General features: G+C 41.2%; 2 protein-coding genes across 2 annotated transcripts; one reads left to right on the top strand and one right to left on the bottom strand.

Annotated features, from left to right (window-relative positions):
• Positions 1-1,450: 1,450 nt before the first annotated feature.
• LOC110764564 (uncharacterized) lies at positions 1,451-4,038 on the bottom strand. Its single transcript, XM_021967563.2, has 2 exons — positions 3,004-4,038; positions 1,451-2,959 (listed from the first exon to the last, which is right to left on the bottom strand). The coding sequence occupies exons 1-2, from the start codon at positions 4,036-4,038 to the stop codon at positions 1,451-1,453; spliced, it is 2,544 nt and encodes an 847-aa protein (XP_021823255.2).
• A 3,639-nt stretch (positions 4,039-7,677) lies between these two features.
• LOC148294194 (uncharacterized) lies at positions 7,678-8,258 on the top strand. The gene is made up of 2 exons (XM_088253179.1): positions 7,678-8,113; positions 8,224-8,258. The coding sequence occupies exons 1-2, from the start codon at positions 7,678-7,680 to the stop codon at positions 8,256-8,258; spliced, it is 471 nt and encodes a 156-aa protein (XP_088109305.1).
• Positions 8,259-19,695: the final 11,437 nt, after the last annotated feature.

Genomic DNA, 19,695 nt, shown 5'->3' with positions numbered 1-19,695 from the left:
CTCATAATGGAAAAGAAACTAAAACAGAAATGGGAAAACATAATGAATGCCATAAGAGTAGAAAAACCCTTTTATGAAGATCTTGTGGTGTAAAGTGCTTCTTCAAGAGCTTCTCCACGTCTAGAAGGATGTATGAAGGATATGGAGGTGATTTGGGATGGGTTTGAGTGAGTGGTGATGGTTGAGAGAGAGAGGAAATTCGTAGGAAATGGAAGGGAGGCTTTCTGGAGCTATTTTGGTGATTTGGGGCAGTTTAGAGTATTGGGTTGATTGCTTGAGTGTTTGGGGTTGTGGGAATGTATGAGGATGATTTCTGGATGTGTTGATGGAATGATGGAAGTGTGGAGGATGGCTGAAGTGAATTTTTGTAGCTTGAAGACTCCTCTATTTATAGGGCTAAGAGGGAGGAACATCATGATGAAATCCAACACCACCATTCCTCATTTAATACAACCCATAACTCCCACTTCATCTTGTCTATGTTAGTGTGGTTGGAATCAATCCCATCCCATACTTCTTTTGTTGCACCTCAAGCTTTCTTCACATGGTTGTTCAAAGGTGTTCAATTGTGGCTGCCTTTTGCTGCCAACCCATGTGGGTTTTCTTTTGGTTGCTGGAAATAAAAGATGCTACTGAACCAGGCTTGGTGTATCAAGGCCTGAGATTTCAATATGTATCCAATGGGGCTTCAATTTGGATATGTCATAATAGACACCCATCGGAACAACTTTGATGAAGAATGCATTCCCATCTCAGCAGTATAAGTGTACGTTTTGGGCCTTGCAAGTTGACTGCCGAAAATAGACTGGAATGTATGGTGTGCATTTTGATGGGCCCATGGATTGGGCTTGCCTTCATCAATTGATACGTTTTAGCAGTCCATCTTGCAGTTCAGAATCTCTTCTTTCCAATCACATATTAATTGGGCCAAAATAAGTTGGGAGGAGGAAGTTAAGGCCGAAACAAATAGCTAACTCAGTCTGCTCGTTTTTGCACCATTTTGCATCTTTTCCTATCCAAAGCCACCATTGCTACCTAAGGCCCAATGAACTGAATGATAAACAGAAAAGGGATTAAAAGCACAAGTTTAACTCAATAACATAACCAAATCATAAGCTAGAGGGGTACAAAATGATGTACAATTATGAACTAATCATCGGCACCACTCATTGTTTTCATTTTTGACAACAGTGATCCCTCCTTTTTTTGGCACAACCTGCACAGGGCTCACCCAACTACTATCATATATAGGATAAATAATACCTGCATCTAGTAATTTAAGTACCTCAATTTGGACAACGTCCTTCATGTTTGGATTGAGTCGGCGTTGATGCTCAATGGAAGGTCTGAAACTGTCCTCCAATAAAATGCGGTGCATACACTTGGAAGGGCTAATTCCCTCGATATCTGCAATTGTCCATCCTATGGCAGCTTTGTGCTGTCGCAAAATTTATAACAGTTTCTCTTCCTCTGCAGTGTTCAAATTAGCCGCAATAATGACAGGAAGAGTATTATTTTCACCCAAGAAAGCATACCTTAGATGTGATGGGAGAGGCTTTAAGACCAAGGAGGGGGCAGCAATGGTGCTTGGTTGCAGCTTAGGGGGTGCTTCACCGAGTGGTTCGAATTCCGGCCACTTATCTTTAATTTTTGGCTTTGATGCATCCAAGTATTGGGCCATCTCAATAATTTCCTGATTTGCCGTCTCCTTGTTATTGTTGGGGACTAAACAAGCCTCTAATGGATCACATGGATGTTCTTTTTCAAAGTGGGAGGATATATCTCTTACCAATGTGTCCATCAGTATGCATGTTTCTTCACTTTCTGGATAGAGTAACGCTTTATACACATTGATTGCCACACTCTTGTATGCTACCCTTAAAACCACAAGACCTTGTTCAACGTCAATTAGGGTCCTCCCAGTGAGTAAGAATGGCCGGCCCAAGATGATTGGTGTATCGCCATTGGTTTCCATATCTATGACAAGAAAATCTGCGGGAAAGACAAGGGTATCAACCTTAACAATCACATCTTCGATCATGCCTTTGGGTAGTGTAATTGATCTATCCGTCATTTGCAAAGAAACAGAAGTAGATTTAATTTCCTTCCCCAAACCCATTTTTCTAGCAATAGATAGGGGCATTAAATTAATGCTAGAACCTAAATCACACAGCGCTTTATCAAAATAAATAGAACCAATTGTGCAAGGTATATCGAAACTCCCTGGATCTTTCATTTTCTCTGGCAGTTTTTGGCCTTGCAAGATGGCACTACATCTCTTGGATAGCTTTATTGTGGGGTTGTTCCCCAATTTCTTCATTGAAGTTATGATACCTTTCATGAACTTGGCATATGCGAGCATTTGTTCCAACACATCAATGAAAGGAATATTGATCTCCAATTTCTTAAGAATGTGCAAAAATTTCTCAAATTGCTCTTCAATTTTCTTGCTCTTTAAACGTTGTGGGAATGGAATTTCAGGGACATAGGATGTGGCTCTCAGTTGTCCAGTTGAACCATCTTGTTTGGCAGCTGCTGGAACAGCATTGGCCGCTGCTGGAAAAGCAGTGGCAACTGCTGGAACTTTCTTCTGCTTCTCCTTGCTTGCGGCAGGAAGCTCTCTAGCGTGCTCTTGTTCCAAATCAACGGCTGTCTTGATTGGTCGTCCGTTCCGCAATGTAATGGCCTTAGCTTGCTCAAAATTCTTCGGGTTTACTTCCGTTTGGCTGGGCAATGTACCCGACTCTCTCTCTGTCAAAACTTGAGCTAACTGCCCCATTTGAACTTCCAAATCTCTTATAGAGGCCGCTTGATTTTGTAACGTGGTCTCGGTCTTGCTCATAAATTGATTGGTGTTATTTGAGAGAGTACTCATATTTCTAGCAAGTTGAGTGAGTATGTCTTCTAACCCAACCTTTTTCTCTTGAAGTGGGAATCCAGGGGGTGGTTTCTGTGCATTCTGGTTATTACTCCAAGAGAAATTCAGGTGATTTTTCCATCCTGGGTTGTAGGTGTTGGAATATGGATTATTCCTTTGACGATTGAAATCTCCAACTTGGTTACTTGTTCAAGTGCAGAAAATGGATTCCCATTGTTGCAATCAACGCTAGAGTGACTTCCTGCACAAAATTCACAAATAGCATTAGGGGTTTGAATAGCATTGACATTTAATGAACCAAGTTGTTTAGAGAGAGTAAAAATTTGTGCAGTTAATGCAGTTATTGCGTCAACTTCATGAACTCCAGCTTTCTTAGGCATTGCACGTTCACTAGGCCATTGATAGCTGTTGGATGCCATGGTCTCAAGCAACTCGTATGCTACATCCTGCGTTTTGGCCATCAAGGCTCCTCCAGCTGCGGCATCAATGAGAGTTTTGCTGGTAGTGTCTAGCCCATTGTAGAATGTTTGGACTTGCATCCACTTTGGTAACTCATGGTATGGGCATTTGTGAAGCAGCTCCTTGTATCTCTCCCAAGCTTCATACATCTGTTCCTTGTCGAATTGTACGAATGTCATGATTTCGTTGCGGAGCCGTGCTGTCTTAGTTGGAGGAAAGAATTTAGCCAAAAATTTTGTACCTAAATCATCCCATGTAGTGATTGAATTGGGTGGTTGAGAAGTCAACCACGATTTTGCTTTCTCCTTCAATGAGAATGGAAAAAGTCTTAGGCAAATGGCATCGCTAGAAGCTCCATTAATCTTGAATGTATCGCATATTTCCAAAAAATTTGAAATATGGGTGTTGGGGTCCTCGTGAGACAGGCCACAAAAGATGGAATTATGTTGGATCATGCTCAGGATCGCTGGCTTAATTTCAAAATTGTTGGCATCGATTGTGTGGCGGTGAATGCTCGTTGATCCGGCGGTGGGAGTGCCAAATTCTCTAACCTGCCTTTGCGCTTCAGCCATGGTGGCTGGTTCTGTCAAATTTTGCTGGGGTCTTGCTTGGTTAACTCGATTGCGCTTGTGAAACGTCCTCTCGATTTCAGGGTCTAAAGGTATAAGGTTAGATATCTGCGAACGTCTTCCAAAACTCATGCACTAACTAAGCAAGTACCTGTAGAAGAAACAAAATAAAAATAAATAAATAATAAAAATAAAAATACAATTAACAAAATAATTAATTAAAAAAAATCCAAACTAAAGTTCAGACCAAAATATATCAATATCAATTTGTCTGCCGCGCAAATCTCACGGCCTGGGGTTCTGGGCCGAGGGGATGTGCGTTGACACGTGGTTTCCTGCTTTTGGGTGCGGTGCGGTTGTGCGCGGGCGTGCCAGCACGGTCTACCGTGCATCGAGGTGTTGATGAGTGTTGGATGGATAAGTGGTGCGCCTGTTTGAACTCGTCTTCTAATCAAACGATTGTAGCCGAGAGAGGAACTGGTCTCGGCTGTTAGGTTCACGGCCTGAACTACAAGGCCGTTGAGTGATGGTGTTGGTGGTGGGTTTTGGGCGGTGCTCCGGCGCGCTGCTCAGGGAGCGACGGTCGTATGATATATGGGGTGAGGGAACGAACAACAAGGATGGTGCTCCGGCGCCTTGAAAATCAAGGGTCGTATGATATATTGATGAATGAATTTTCCTTACAGTCTGACACTACTCCTAGGAAAGCAAGTAAAGATATTGAAAGTGCATTACAGGAAAAAATAAGTTGCTCCGTGGGAGGCTTTGTTTTGGTGTTGAACCTTTTGAATGTAGCTCTAGCCTTGTATTTATAGGAAGAGTTCCTGGAGGAGTAATCGAGGCCGAAAATCTGCATGGTGGAGCCTGATTAGAGCAAGTGGGCAGTCCAATCGACATTTGGGATCGTGAAGTATGGTGGTGTGACCCCAGAAATCCTGGTGAATCTCGGCCCCCGCTCTTGATCGTGGGTTCTGAGCTTCTGGCCGTGGAGACGCATTTATGGCCTGGATAGCTGGTGAACCAATATCTCAAGCTGTCAGAATTCTTGTGAGAATGTCCACGTCTAATCACTCTGATCCTCATCACCAAATCCTGACCTCAGTCACTTCCCACCTTCCCTCACGCATTAAATGCTTATTTGTGGCCAGTGGGTTTGCTGCATTAAACAGGCACTACTTCATTAAATGAAGCCTGGGACCCTGTTGTCACGTGATGATTCGCATTTAATGCCTCTGGCCGTGATTTCTTCTGTCTCGGCCTCGGCCTGCACTCGAGGCCGAGATGATCATGCCTTAGCATTTTTCTTTTGTCCTCAGGAAGGCAAAGCACCCCGTTGAAACGCTGCGTTCCAGTTTTACGAGCAAGTGCCAGGGCCGAGAAAAAAGGGATCCTTCGGCCAGCTCATGACCGTGATTTATTAGGCACAAACACAATTAAAATCAGTTTAGTCCCCACAGACGGCACCAAAATTGTTAACGAAATTGCAGAGCACGAAATCGTAGTAAAATAGTGTAGTGGTGAGTGAGTATCGTTCCGCAGAGACTAAGACTAATTAACTGAGTACTGATTTGAATTACGCAAGCAATTAACAAGAATTAACTAACATAAAAAATAATAAAATTCGGCAAACACTGATGGTATGAGCACTAGGGTTCCGACTTCACCATAGCCAATAATAAAATATGGACTTATCAATATGTCTGAGTCTGCCCAAAAGGAAAATGGAAACTATAATTTGATGATGCATCAGAATAATAAGTTTATTGTAATGTAATTTCCATCTGATGGATGATGAAGAAGGTCCATTTTCTGTTGTTATCTAATCCAATAAATTTACCCCCTTGAGTCTGATGAGTTTGTGTCGAGTTGGCTTTGTATGAGACAAGCTTATGTAAGATTCGGTTTGACTTGACCTAATAATGAGTATTTTAAAAACAAGATATAAATATAAAAACAAAATTTAAAGGAAAACAAGTAACAAGGAATCTAAGTACATAAACAAATGGAAGCATATATACTCGTACTTGGATTCCGAAACAAATTAAATATTAATGTTTTGATTGGGATGTTAAAAAGGCTAACAAGTCAAGCTTAGCAAATGAATTGTGTATATATTACTATGAAATTTGTGATCACACTTATGACAAGTTTGCCACAATTTTAAGAGAGTTCGACATTGTGGTGCATCGATCAATTCAACATTGGTGGACCTACTCAAGGCCAGTTGTGGACATCTGCACACATCTCATTGAATTTGTTAACCTTTGGATGCTAAATTTATACATCAAACTAAGTTCAGAGCACTACTTATTAACAACTTCAGCCCTCACAGAGTTCTACTTAACCCACTAAACTACAATAATTAGTTTATGCAATTAAATCACAACCACGCTTCTACTAAACAAAATATTAAGTAAGTGACGGTCGATTAACTCGTTTTATTCTCTACATTAGAGATGATTTTTTTTTTAAAAGTTTAATATGTTGGTCATTTCTCTTGAGTGTAAGACAATTTATTGTCTTAATCCACGAAAAGGTGATCTTCTAATCCTAAGAGGACTCGAGTTTTGGTCTGATCAGGAGATAGAACTCAATCCCTATTAGATAATGCTTGTACAGAGCTTATTAAAATCAAACACAAGTGTTATCAGGATTCCTAATTCAACATGGATTGAAACAAATCTATTCTAATGCAAAAAGGACACTCGAATGCTTCTTGATAGGCAAGGCTTTCGTAGTGATGCATCTATAAATAGAGGTCCCTTCCCTTGCAGCAAATACACTCTCAAATCAGATCTCACCCTATCTAAGAGAAAGAGAAACTAAAGTGCTGCAAAAGAGAAGAAGACTCTCTACAAGAAATCGAGATACTCTACTGCTACCATGGCTGAACAAGGTTAGTATTATAGTTTAAAAGCTTAGTACAGACTTACATGTGGTATCAGAGCTCTAGGATTTTGTTCTTTAATCTGACTAATTGATCGTAAGCTATAAAGTATGCAGTTTTTCTTTTGTTTGCAAATCTTAACTGTTAAAGAGCATAAGGTTATCTCTGCTCATAGAGTTTTGACCAAAAAATTTGAAAACTGCTATGCAGAATGAGTAAGCCACAACTGCTCAGGCTGTGTAGGAGTTCTTGAATTTGACAGTTTGGTTAGAAAATTGCATCAGTGTTCATAGCCTTCTATATGATTCTCCATCCACAGATGGAAAGTTGTACAGATTGATCACAGCACTTATGGAACAATCTGGACAGTTGATTACACTGGCTTGTGAGTATCTTTACATCCACAGATGTGAGTTACTTGTGCAGGAAGCTTGTACAATTAACTGTCTAGGGTTTTGGAACATGTTAAACTTAAACCCACAAGTATGAGATGACATGTTTAAGTAAAGTTTTAGGGACAGTTTTATTTAATTTGTATTGCAAATTCTACAGTGAATCACAACTCCATCGAAACCTTAACTGGATCAAATTATAAACAAGATCTGGAAATATCTCTAGGTTTTCTGGATTACGATTTTGTGCTTATAGAGAAACCTCCCCAGGAACCAGCTATAGATGCTTCTGCAGAAACTAAGACTAAGTTTGCCAAATGGGAAAAGGCAAACAAGATGGCTATGTTAATCATGCAAAGGGCTATGTCTTCATCAGTGAAAGGAAGCATTCCTAAATCTAAGAATGCACAGCAATACTATGAGTCAATTGCACAAAGGTTCAAGGAATCTGAAAAAGCTGTCAAGACTTCCCTGCTGAATCAATTGATTGATATGAAGTATGATGGACAGGGTTGTGTGAGAGCTCATATCATGAACTTGATTAACATAGGAACAAAATTACAGGAGCTGGATATGACAGTAGATGAGGACATGATGGTCCAGTTTGCACTGAATTCATTGCCTAAAGAGTTTAAATCTCACATTGCTCAGAAGGAGACCTGGACCTTGAATGATCTTATTACTATTTCTGTCCAACAAGAGCACAATATCATAAGAGAAAGGGGAGCCAAAATGGTCAACATGGTTCAGACTAAACAGAACAAGGAAAACAAGTATAAGCCTGCTGCTGGGAAAGAAAAGGAGAACAGTACAGATAAGGCTTTGAAGCCTACAACTGGATTGGGTTGTTTCTTTTGCAAGAAATCAAGACACATGAAGAGAGACTGCAGGAAATACAAAAAGTGGCTGGAAAAGAAGAAGGGAAAAGGTAATAACAATCTGATTTTGGTCTATTTCGAATCTAATTTGGTTAATTTCTCATGTGATTCATGGTGGTTGGATAGTGGTGCTTCAATTCATGTGGCTAATTCCTTACAGGAGGTTACAAGCAAGAGGCTGCCAAGCAAGGATGAAGTGAAGGTGTTCGTGGGAAATGGAGAAGAAGTCCAAGTTAATTACATAGGGACAGTTAGAATCAAGTTAGAATTTGGTTTTGTTTTGGAATTAGATGAAGTAGTTTATGTTCCTTCTATGAAGAAGAGTTTGATTTCAGTTACTAGACTTGTAAAATCAAAGTTCAGTTTGAATTTTGATGGAACTAGTTGTTCTATTTTCAGAAATAAAGATTTAGTTGGCAAAGCAAGTCTCATTGATGGAATGTTTCGATTAAACTGCAAAAGAACTGAAATGGAAATAAACACTGTGCAAACTAAAACCAATGAGATTTCCTTCAAATTATGGCATAAAAGACTTGGACATGTTTCAAAAGAAAGGATAACACAACTGTGCAAGGAATCTGTCTTACCACCATTGAATCATGAAAACGAAGATGAAGTTTGCATTTCATGTATCAAAGGGAAATTAACCAACTTAAGAAAGAAAGGGGCATTGGGAAGCAAAGGTTTACTGGAACTCATTCACACGGATATATGTGGACCCTTTCCAAATCCAACTCATGAGGGATTTAACTACTTTATAACTTTTACAGATGATTTTTCAAGATATGGATATATCTATCTCATTAAAAAGAAATCAAGTGCATTGGACAAGTTCAAAATTTATAAGGCTGAAGTAGAAAACCAGTTGAACTTGAAAATAAAGGTGGTTAGATCGGATAGAGGAGGAGAGTACTATGGAAGGTTTGATGAGACTGGAAGGAATCCTGAACCCTTTGCTAAATTTCTTCAAGAAGAAGGAATTATAGCTCAGTACACCAACCCAGGTACACCTCAGCAAAATGGAATTTCAGAAAGAAGAAACAGGACCTTGAAAGACATGATAAGGAGTATGATGAGCTGTACAAATCTGCCAATTTTTCTTTGGGGAGAAGCCTTAAAAACAGCCAACTATATTCCAAATAGAATTCCAACCAAAAGCATAAATAGAATTCCCTATGAAGTGTGGAATGGAAGGAAGCCTAGCATTAAACATCTGAAAGTATGGGGCTGTAAAGCAGAAGCAAAACCTTACAATCCAGCAGAAAAGAAGTTGGATCCAAAAACCATAAGTGGCTATTTTGTTGGCTATCCTGAAAGAACAACGGGATACAGATTTTATTGTCCCAGACACACTACCAGATTCATAGAAACCTCAAGAGCAGTCTTTATAGAAACTGACCAAGAAATAGATGAGGAAGAAAGTTTCAGTTTTGAAGAAATAACCTTGAACCGTGACATGCCACAGAATCCAAGTGAAGAAATTGTTAGATTACCTCAAATGGATTCAATCAACACTCAGCTGGAACACACTGAAGAGACCAATGTCAATGGACCTGAAATTGCAGAACCAATGGAATTAAATGACAATCAAGCACCTCCAGCAGAAAATCAAGACATGGCTCAAGCACAAGAAGTAGGAGATCCAGAACCAAACTTGGAACTAAGAAGATCACAAAGGCAAACAAAACCTGCCTTAGGAGATGATTATTTTGTATACCTACAGGGAGCAAAACATGATGTGAATACCATGGAAGATCCTGCAACATTCAAACAGGCCATGACAAGTGAAAAGAAAGAAAACTGGTTTGTAGCAATGAAGTCAGAACTGAATTCAATGGAGAAAAATGGAGTCTGGAAGCTTGTGACCTTACCTCAAGGTTGCAAACCAATTGGTTGTAAGTGGGTATATAAAACGAAATCGGACTCAAAAGGACAGATAGACAGGTATAAGGCAAGATTGGTTGCAAAGGGATTCACACAGAAAGAAGGAATAGATTTTAATGAGACTTTCTCACCCGTCTCAAACAAGGATTCATTAAGGGTTATCATGGCCCTTGTAGCACATTTTGACCTCCACTTGCCCCAGATGGATGTCAAGACAGCCTTCCTAAATGGAGATTTGGAAGAAGACATATACATGGTACAACCTGAAGGTTTTGTTCAAGAAGGGGGAAAGGACTTGGTTTGCAAGCTAAACAAGTCAATCTATGGATTAAAGCAAGCCTCTAGACAGTGGTACCTAAAGTTCAACAAGGTAGTGAAAGACTTTGGTTTTGTTGAAAATGTTTTAGATGAATGCATATACATGAAGATGAGTGGGAGACATTTCATTATACTAGTTTTGTATGTGGATGACATTTTACTAGCCTGCACAAATCTCACCATGTTACATGACTGCAAGAATTTCCTATCTAAGAACTTTGAAATGATTGATCTAGCTGAGGCATCATATGTTTTAGGCATTGATATAAGCAGAGATCGAAAGAATGGGGTACTTGGACTATCACAAAAATCCTACACAGAAAAGGTGCTCAAGATATTCAATATGCAGAACTGCACAGGAAGTGATATTGACAGGACCCGACCCAAATTCCACTTTGGAATCCAAGCCGGACCCTGTGCGTGCCCGACACCTGGCAGGTGCCAGACACAATTGACCTTATTGCCCTTTTAGTCAAATTTCAAAAACAACTGGGGTTTGACTTCTGCCGAAATTTCACCAGAGTCTCCCCTGTAATTAGACCAAACCCAAAGTTACACCTGTCAGAAAAGCATAGAAATATGTACACCAACTGCCAGCATGCAAAAAAAATACATTCCAACAGTTAAATATACTACAAGGGCAATATCAGAGCTCTATACAGAAGACTGCAAGTAATAAATAATTACACAAGACCCTACGTCGTCAAGGGGTGGGGCAGAAGCTGGACTCGGCCCGGTGGTGGCTCACTATGCACGCTTACTGCTTGGGGGGCACAAAACATGAAAAGGGTGAGTGGACCAAAAACAAAGCTTTAGAAACATATTATAAAAAACCTACTAACCCCCACTATAAAATCAGTTATAAAACTAAACCATTTCTTATTATACTTGTACTGAAATCAAAGCATACAAATTTATATCTATAGATTCAATCACACACTTAAACAAACATTATATTCTTAAAAGCATTAAAATCACTTTAATCTACCACCTAGGTGTACCCCTTTATTATTCCGTCAATTCCATTCTCGTGCCACCGGAGTGACACATCTCGCAGGTCTCGGCGACATAAGGTCAACCTAATCGCAGTCTCGCAGGGTTCAAGAGACACTTGGTCCACCTGATCCGCAATCTCGCACCTCACGGTTCGGGCGTCCCCGGAACTCGTGGGGCAATGTCTAGCATGCTGACAAATCTGAAGGCAACTGGATGTCCGTCGACATCAATGTAACCCAAGGCAACATTTAATTCGTAGGCAACTCATTTATCGCAGGCAACCTTAATTAATCTTGGGTACCTATGGTGGTTTCTAAGAAAATATAGTTCCAGAAATAATTTAACGAGAAATAGAATAAATTCTTATTTGTCCGTTAACTCTGCTGTCATTTTATCTATTAATTAACTAAAATTCTAGTATGCCAAAATCTCTAGGCACTCTCAACTCGGCAGCCTATAAAATATAATAATAATAATATAAAAGAGACAAATCAAACTATTAAAACTCTGATCAATGAATAAACTCATTCAAGATCAAATAATGATATTAAATTGCATAAATTCACTTATGAAAACAAAAAGGTCCACTCACTGGTGATCTGAGCTAGCTGGACCTTTCGAAGGTCCCTCCTGTGGGTCAGTCTATGCCCGGGTGCCTGAATAATCAACATAATACTTTATTAATAAATCTGCTCAATAAAATAACAATAAGTTAAAAACCCTCACCCCCGGCTCCTAAAGGTGCGTGCATCCTAATAGAGGTTGTTCCTTTGCCCGCACTAACTTTCCTCTCAGTGGATATGGTTTAGAAGTAACTCGGGACTTAAAACGATAAAGTCCCCAAAAATCAACTCAGGACCCCTTGGGGTCCACAGCCTCAAAAACCCGTTCTGAAAGTTCCTAGAGGTTCCCACATACCTAGGACACACGTCCTGAGAGTTTGGTCTCGATCGGACGGCCGGATTTCTCACGATCGCACGATCAGATAACGAATGATTTTCCGTAATCCTAACCCTAGGGTTGGCCTTTTTGGAGTAACCGGGACTCCGATTGACGATCCGTCAAATCCTACTCGATCCTGAAATTACCTAGATCGATCTATTCCAGTTTGACTACGATCCAACGGTCCAACCGTAATGAACCCGGAAATCGCACACTATGCGAGATCCGTTCGGGGTTCAAACGTTATCCGAATTGAGATCCGCGAATTCCTACGCGCTCGTGAAGACATGAGGATTGTTCTGGGACCAAGAGTGGTCCTTGACGCATGGCTCACGCGCCGCCCACGCGCCGGCAGCGCGTGGGTGTGCATAACAATTTCCGGCGGCCGGAAAATCTCCAAACCAACGGCCCAAACTCCTAGTCCAGGTAAAACACCTAATTTGGAACTACTTTTGTTCTTGGACTATGGCCAAAAAGTGGCCGGAAGTGGCTGATAACGACATCCTAAACTCGGCAGAAACTCAACTCGTAAATCAACCCTTCAAACCTCAAAATCTCTCAAAACCTACCCAGCCATCAGCTAGAACATGAAAATCAGTCGAAAAACCATACCTAATTCGTCCAAATTGGTGGCCGAAGGAGGAAGAACCGAGGGTTTGAAATTCTGTCAAACCCGACATAATTTTCTGCTGCTATTTCCGAGGGAAATTCGGCGCTTCCTGCGGCGGCTGGCGTCGGGTTGGGTCGCTGGGGTGGCGGCAAGGGCTTGGATGGTCAGGTTGGGCGGAGGTGGTGCACGGCTAGGTGGTTATGGTGGTGGGAAGGTGGTTGGAAAGAAGAAAAAGAAACAGAGGAGGGGCTGGTCTGTCGAATGGCGAAGAAGAAACAGATTTTTTTTTTAAATCTGACTTGGCAAATTACCAATTTGCCCCTCAATGTAATTTGCTCGTAAGTTCTTCGTTATACCTCCGATCCGAGCCCACTACGTGTCTATGGACTCGTTTCGTCGCGCTCTACGCACCCGTACAAGTAGTTTTCCCAAATTCGTCCCTGGTCAACAAGTCAACTTAAAACCTAATAAAATATTCCGAGGATAGTTTAGTCTTTTTCCTTGTTAAAATATTAGTTAAATATTAATTAAGGATTGGGTTGTTACAGATATTCCTATTGCAAAAGGGGATAAACTAAGCACTGAACAAGCACCTAAGACTGAGCATGAAAAGCTGGAAATGGTTGACAAACCATATGCTTCATTGGTAGGAAGCCTAATGTATGCGCAGGTTTGTACCAGACCTGACTTGGCCTTTGCAGTCAGTGTGCTAGGAAGATTTCAGTCCAATCCTGAACAAGCTCACTGGATTGCAGGGAAAAGAGTGTTAAGATACTTGCAAAGGACAAAAGATTATAAACTGACATTCAAAAGAAGTGACACGCTGGAATTACAAGGTTATGTAGATGCTGATTTTGCAGGATGTCAAGACTCCTTGAAATCAACATCAGGTTTTGTATTCATGTTTGGAGGTGGTGCAGTGTCGTGGAGAAGTGTAAAACAACCTCTGACAACAGGTTCAACTATGTTTGCAGAGTTTCTAGCATGCTATATGGCTACCTCTCAAACCATATGGTTAAGAAATTTCATTATCAGCTTGAATGTGGTTGAATCAATACACAGACCAATTCAAATATGGAATGATAACAGCGCAGCAGTTTTGTTTGCAAAAGGAAACAAAAGGACAAAGGGTTCAAGACTATTGGATGTCAAGTTCATAATAGTGAAGGAGAAAATTGCTCAAGGCTATACTAATATAAGTCATATTAGTACAGATAGAATGATAGCAGACCCTCTCACAAAAGGAGTCCCAAATGCAGTGTTCCATAGGCATGTTATGAGCATGGGATTAAGGAATGATTTGAATGCTTAAATCAGTGGGAACCTTGCTAAGTTTAGAGTAGTTTTCTGTTATAGTCTTATTTTACAGTTGGTTATGGTTTTCGATGGATGTTGATTTCAGTTTCTGATTCAGAAATAAAGTTTTCTAGTTAAACAGTTTACACGTTTAATTGTTATGTGTATATATACTTATAAACACTTGAATGAATTGAGCAGAAAGCTAGCTGAAGATGTCTGCATATGATTTTCATTCATGACAGGATATCATTTTAAATGATAAGACCTTAGTAGTCAAATTAAGGGACATTGAGTAGACATGTTCACAATGCTTTACAGTGAAACATGTTTATTTTTCTGTTTAATCTTGATGGAAGCTTATGTGGTTTTAAAGAATGATCAATGTGATTATAAAGACTCTGGATCCTTATATATTCAGTGAAGTCTCGATGGTTCCTTTTCATTCTTTAAAATTGACAATTGCTTGATGGAATCAGATTGAGTTATATTTCACAAAGGCCTTAAGTGATCAACACAAAACTTTGGGATTAATCGATCAAGTGGGAGAATGTAAGACAATTTATTGTCTTAATCCATGAAAAGGTGATCTTCTAATCCTAAGGGGACTCGAGTTTTGGTCTGATCAGGAGATAGAACTCAATCCCTATTAGATAATGCTTGTACAGAGCTTATTAAAATCAAACACAAATGTTATCAGGATTCCTAATTCAACATGGATTGAAACAAACCTATTCTAATGCAAAAAGGACACTCGAATGCTTCTTGATAGGCAAGGCTTTCGTAGCAATGCATCTATAAATAGAGGTCCCTTCCCTTGCAGCAAATACACTCTCAAATCAGATCTCACCCTATCTAAGAGAAAGAGAAACTAAAGTGCTGCAAAAGAGAAGAAGATTCTCTACAAGAAATCGAGATACTCTACTGCTACCATGGCTGAACAAGGTTAGTATTATAGTTTAAAAGCTTAGTACAGACTTACATTGAGTTGTATCAAGTCCACTTGAATTTATGTTCTGGTAATATACAACTCATCCGACCGTTGTTTCTCTGTGGGTAAAGTGTGATACAAAGTATATATAATATATAGGCCTAGCAACTTTTGTCAATTAATGAAAGGAGTGGGTATGTGGTTAGAATTAATATATGTTGACAGATTTTCTTCTCATTAGTCATTGACTCATTTCTGAGAGAATTATCTCATATGAAAAGGGAAGTATATTAAGCTCCATTATACTTACGGAGTTAAGGTTGAAATTAGAGCTCTATGTATGCAAAACATTACTCTTGTTGTGAAAAATGGACAAACACTTTCACTCACTCCCCTAATGATCTTGTTGTTGATGGACTTTGTGACACACACAATGATGGATGAATCACACACACACTCTTGAGACAACAACCAAGCATAAAGTGACACAAGAATTTATAGAGGTTCAGCAATTGCCTACATCCTCTTGGTGATCCCCTTGAGAAATTCACTTCATGAAAGAATAAGTTACAACTTTGGTTTTACACAGAAAAACCCCCTTAGAACTCTATTCTCTCTCCAAGCTCTCGTTTCTCTCACACCCCTTGCTCAACACTTTGATGCACTTGTGAACACTCTCACAACCCTTGGTGTTTCCCCCTTTTGGTGTCTAGACTCTCAAGACCCCAACTCAGCTCCTAACTTGAACTGATTGCTCTCCCTCACGTTCTCCCTTGGTGAGTTAACCTCCTTTGAACACAATAGCACCCAGCTACTTGACCACCTTGAGATTAACCACACTTTGTTTCTGCTTCAGCCACTTCCTCTTATTCAACTTGTTTTCTCCCTTGTGTTATCTTACTTCATCCCATTACCTACACAAGCCAATGGACACAAGATAAGGCACCATCTTGTCATCCACGTTCCTTCCTTTAGTCTCCCACTTAGACTAAAGATCAGATCATGCAAGTAAACAACTCCCACTTCAGCCACCTTCCACTACACCAGAAAATGGAGAGTGAATCTTTCAAAGCAAGACAAACAATTGGCAATGAGTGCTCTCCCAACTATCCAGCAGGTAGTCAACCCTCTTTTACCTCAGAAGTGACCCACTAAGCCTCTGAAATCTTGTGGAAAGCGATAGTCCTCGAAAACACAGTTGAAAACACGTAAGAAAACGTCACAGCACGATTTGGGCGACCGGTCGCCAGGAACTGGCGACCGGTCGCTTTTGGGCAGAGTCGAAACACATTGAATCTGTGCTAGGGCGACCGGTCGCAAATAGCTGGCGACCGGTCGCTCGTCATTTTCGATTCAGACATTGAACCTGCTTCAAAACGACCGGTCGCCCAAACCTTGCGACCGGTCGCTGCCTCCATCACTTGCAACCTTAATGTGAGTCAAATTTCCAACAATCTCCACCTTGGCGAACCATTAATCACCCCGTGAACCATTGTTGACTTCTAGAACCTCTTCAACCTCTTAGAAACCGTTCTAGTAATTTCCAAGAGCTCCACCATGGCAATACACCTCTTGCCTCAATGCACCTTTGGTGGAAGGTGCTCCACCCAAGCCTAAACTTGAGTAACATGGACCTCTTGTGCAGAAAAGAGTTCCCCCTTGCCAAATTCATTGCTCCTTGCCTCCTTGGAACCTTGAATCTTGGACTTCCCTTGATATGCAAACCACATACCAAACCTTTGTTCACTAAATCCCCATTTAGCACCTCTTGCTCTTGGATTTAAGAACACATTTCTTTTCATCAATGCACTTCTCCAACTTTCCCGCTTCATGCTCCCTATAGCACTCCGAAATGTGGTTGGATCTTCTTGGTCCATCCATCCAAAACCTAGGGAAGGTTTGATGGATTCCTTGGGCCCGGACCTTGCAATTGATGATGACTCCACCTCAAGTAGAACCCCTTTGTGAGTTTGTTGTTGTTGCCCTCCTTCTTCAGCCCTTGTGTCAAGCTCCACCTCAAATGGAGTCCCTTCCATGACCACCTTGGCAAGAAGCTTCTCTTCAACAACATCCTCCCCATCATTTCTTATCTTGACTTCACTTTCTGCAGCTTTGAAATCAAGCACCTTTGATGATGAACCGTTAGTCATACAACCTTGACTAACCTTCCTTGCCCAACTTCTCTTGAGCACACTTGCAGCTACATTATGTTGGACCGGCTCCTTGACATTAAGACTTGTTGCTTGCTTTTCCTTGGTACAAATCTCTGCACCACTCAAAAGCTTGTATGTGTTGTTTGGTTGAATCTCCCCTCTCATAACCACCACAGAACCTTGTGTGACCATGAGCTTCCCTCCTTTGGCCTTGTAAGAACAACCTTCTCTATCCAAAGAACCAAGAGAGACTAGATTCGTTCTTAGTGCAGGTACAAACCTTACCTCACTAAGAGTCCAAACTTCACCACCTTGCAACTTGATCTTCACAGTCCCTATGCCCAAAACTTCACATGTAGTTTTGTCTCCCAACATAATCTTGCATGCATCCTTATCCTCATATGTGTCAAACATCAACTTATTTGCACACACATGATATGAGCACCCGGAATCTAAAATCCAACTTGAAGAAGAATTCTTACACGAAGAACTTGCCATGACTTCCCCGTTACTTTCATCCGTAACCGTCAAGAGTTCATCACATGTGTCCTCATCACACACGTGGGCTGAACTTCCAGCTTTCTTCATCTTGTTCAGCTTCTCCTTCCATACCGGACAATCTCGTCTCCAATGATCCATAGATCCACACTCGAAGCACCCTTCATTGTCCTTGGACTTAGTATTCCTTTTGCTGCCCTTGCCTTCTTGCTTGCTTGAACGACTCCTTGCGAACAAACCAGCATCTTGAGAGTTCTCCTCCGAACGTTGAGACATCCTGTGATGCGACATCACATCTTGCACCACCTCCTCAAAATTCAAAGTACTCTTCCCGAACATAAGTGTAGTTCGGAAATGCTTATAAGACGGAGGCAAGGATGTTAGTAACATGAGTGCCTTATCCTCCGTATTATACAACACATCCATTCTTTGCAAGTCAGCAACACATCTATTGAAGCTGCTCAAATGCTCCATCAGATTTCCTTCCTCCGCCATCCGAAGATTTAGGAGTTCCTCCTTGAGGAAGAGCTTGTTGGTCAGCGACTTCCCTGCAAACATCTCTTCGAGCTTCTCCCATGTTTGTTGCGCTGTGTCCTTCATCACGTTGATGAGCACCTCATCGGAGATGAAGTTCTCGATGGCTCCTCTAGCCAACTCATCTAGCACACCCCACTCCGCATCTGTCATGGTAACCGGCTTCTTTTCTTTGCCTTCCAAGACAACACTGAGATTTTGTTGTGTAAGGGCTGACTTCATCCTCCTTTGCCAAAGTGTGAAGTTCTCCTTCCCTGTGAAAGGCTTCAACTCCACCTTCATGCTGACAGATTGTGGTAGCCTCTGATGCATAGAGCTACTTCCACCTTCAGCTTCCTTGTCACTTGCCATCTTCAACACACTAGCAATTGCTGCTCCAACACAGCTCTGATACCACTTGTTGTGAAAAATGGACAAACACTTTCACTCACTCCCCTAATGATCTTGTTGTTGATGGACTTTGTGACACACACAATGATGGATGAATCACACACACACTCTTGAGACAACAACCAAGCATAAAGTGACACAAGAATTTATAGAGGTTCAGCAATTGCCTACATCCTCTTGGTGATCCCCTTGAGAAATTCACTTCATGAAAGAATAAGTTACAACTTTGGTTTTACACAGAAAAACCCCCTTAGAACTCTATTCTCTCTCCAAGCTCTCGTTTCTCTCACACCCCTTGCTCAACACTTTGATGCACTTGTGAACACTCTCACAACCCTTGGTGTTTCCCCCTTTTGGTGTCTAGACTCTCAAGACCCCAACTCAGCTCCTAACTTGAACTGATTGCTCTCCCTCACGTTCTCCCTTGGTGAGTTAACCTCCTTTGAACACAATAGCACCCAGCTACTTGACCACCTTGAGATTAACCACACTTTGTTTCTGCTTCAGCCACTTCCTCTTATTCAACTTGTTTTCTCCCTTGTGTTATCTTACTTCATCCCATTACCTACACAAGCCAATGGACACAAGATAAGGCACCATCTTGTCATCCACGTTCCTTCCTTTAGTCTCCCACTTAGACTAAAGATCAGATCATGCAAGTAAACAACTCCCACTTCAGCCACCTTCCACTACACCAGAAAATGGAGAGTGAATCTTTCAAAGCAAGACAAACAATTGGCAATGAGTGCTCTCCCAACTATCCAGCAGGTAGTCAACCCTCTTTTACCTCAGAAGTGACCCACTAAGCCTCTGAAATCTTGTGGAAAGCGATAGCCCTCGAAAACACAGTTGAAAACACGTAAGAAAACGTCACAGCACGATTTGGGCGACCGGTCGCCAGGAACTGGCGACCGGTCGCTTTTGGGCAGAGTCGAAACACATTGAATCTGTGCTAGGGCGACCGGTCGCAAATAGCTGGCGACCGGTCGCTCGTCATTTTCGATTCAGACATTGAACCTGCTTCAAAACGACCGGTCGCCCAAACCTTGCGACCGGTCGCTGCCTCCATCACTTGCAACC

This window comes from Prunus avium, chromosome 5 (genome assembly GCF_965620075.1).
Source record: "Prunus avium chromosome 5, drPruAviu1.hap1.1, whole genome shotgun sequence".
Lineage (NCBI taxonomy): Eukaryota > Viridiplantae > Streptophyta > Magnoliopsida > Rosales > Rosaceae > Prunus > Prunus avium.
The sequence above is the reverse complement of the archived record's forward strand: the minus strand, read 5'-3'. Positions and strand labels throughout refer to the sequence as shown.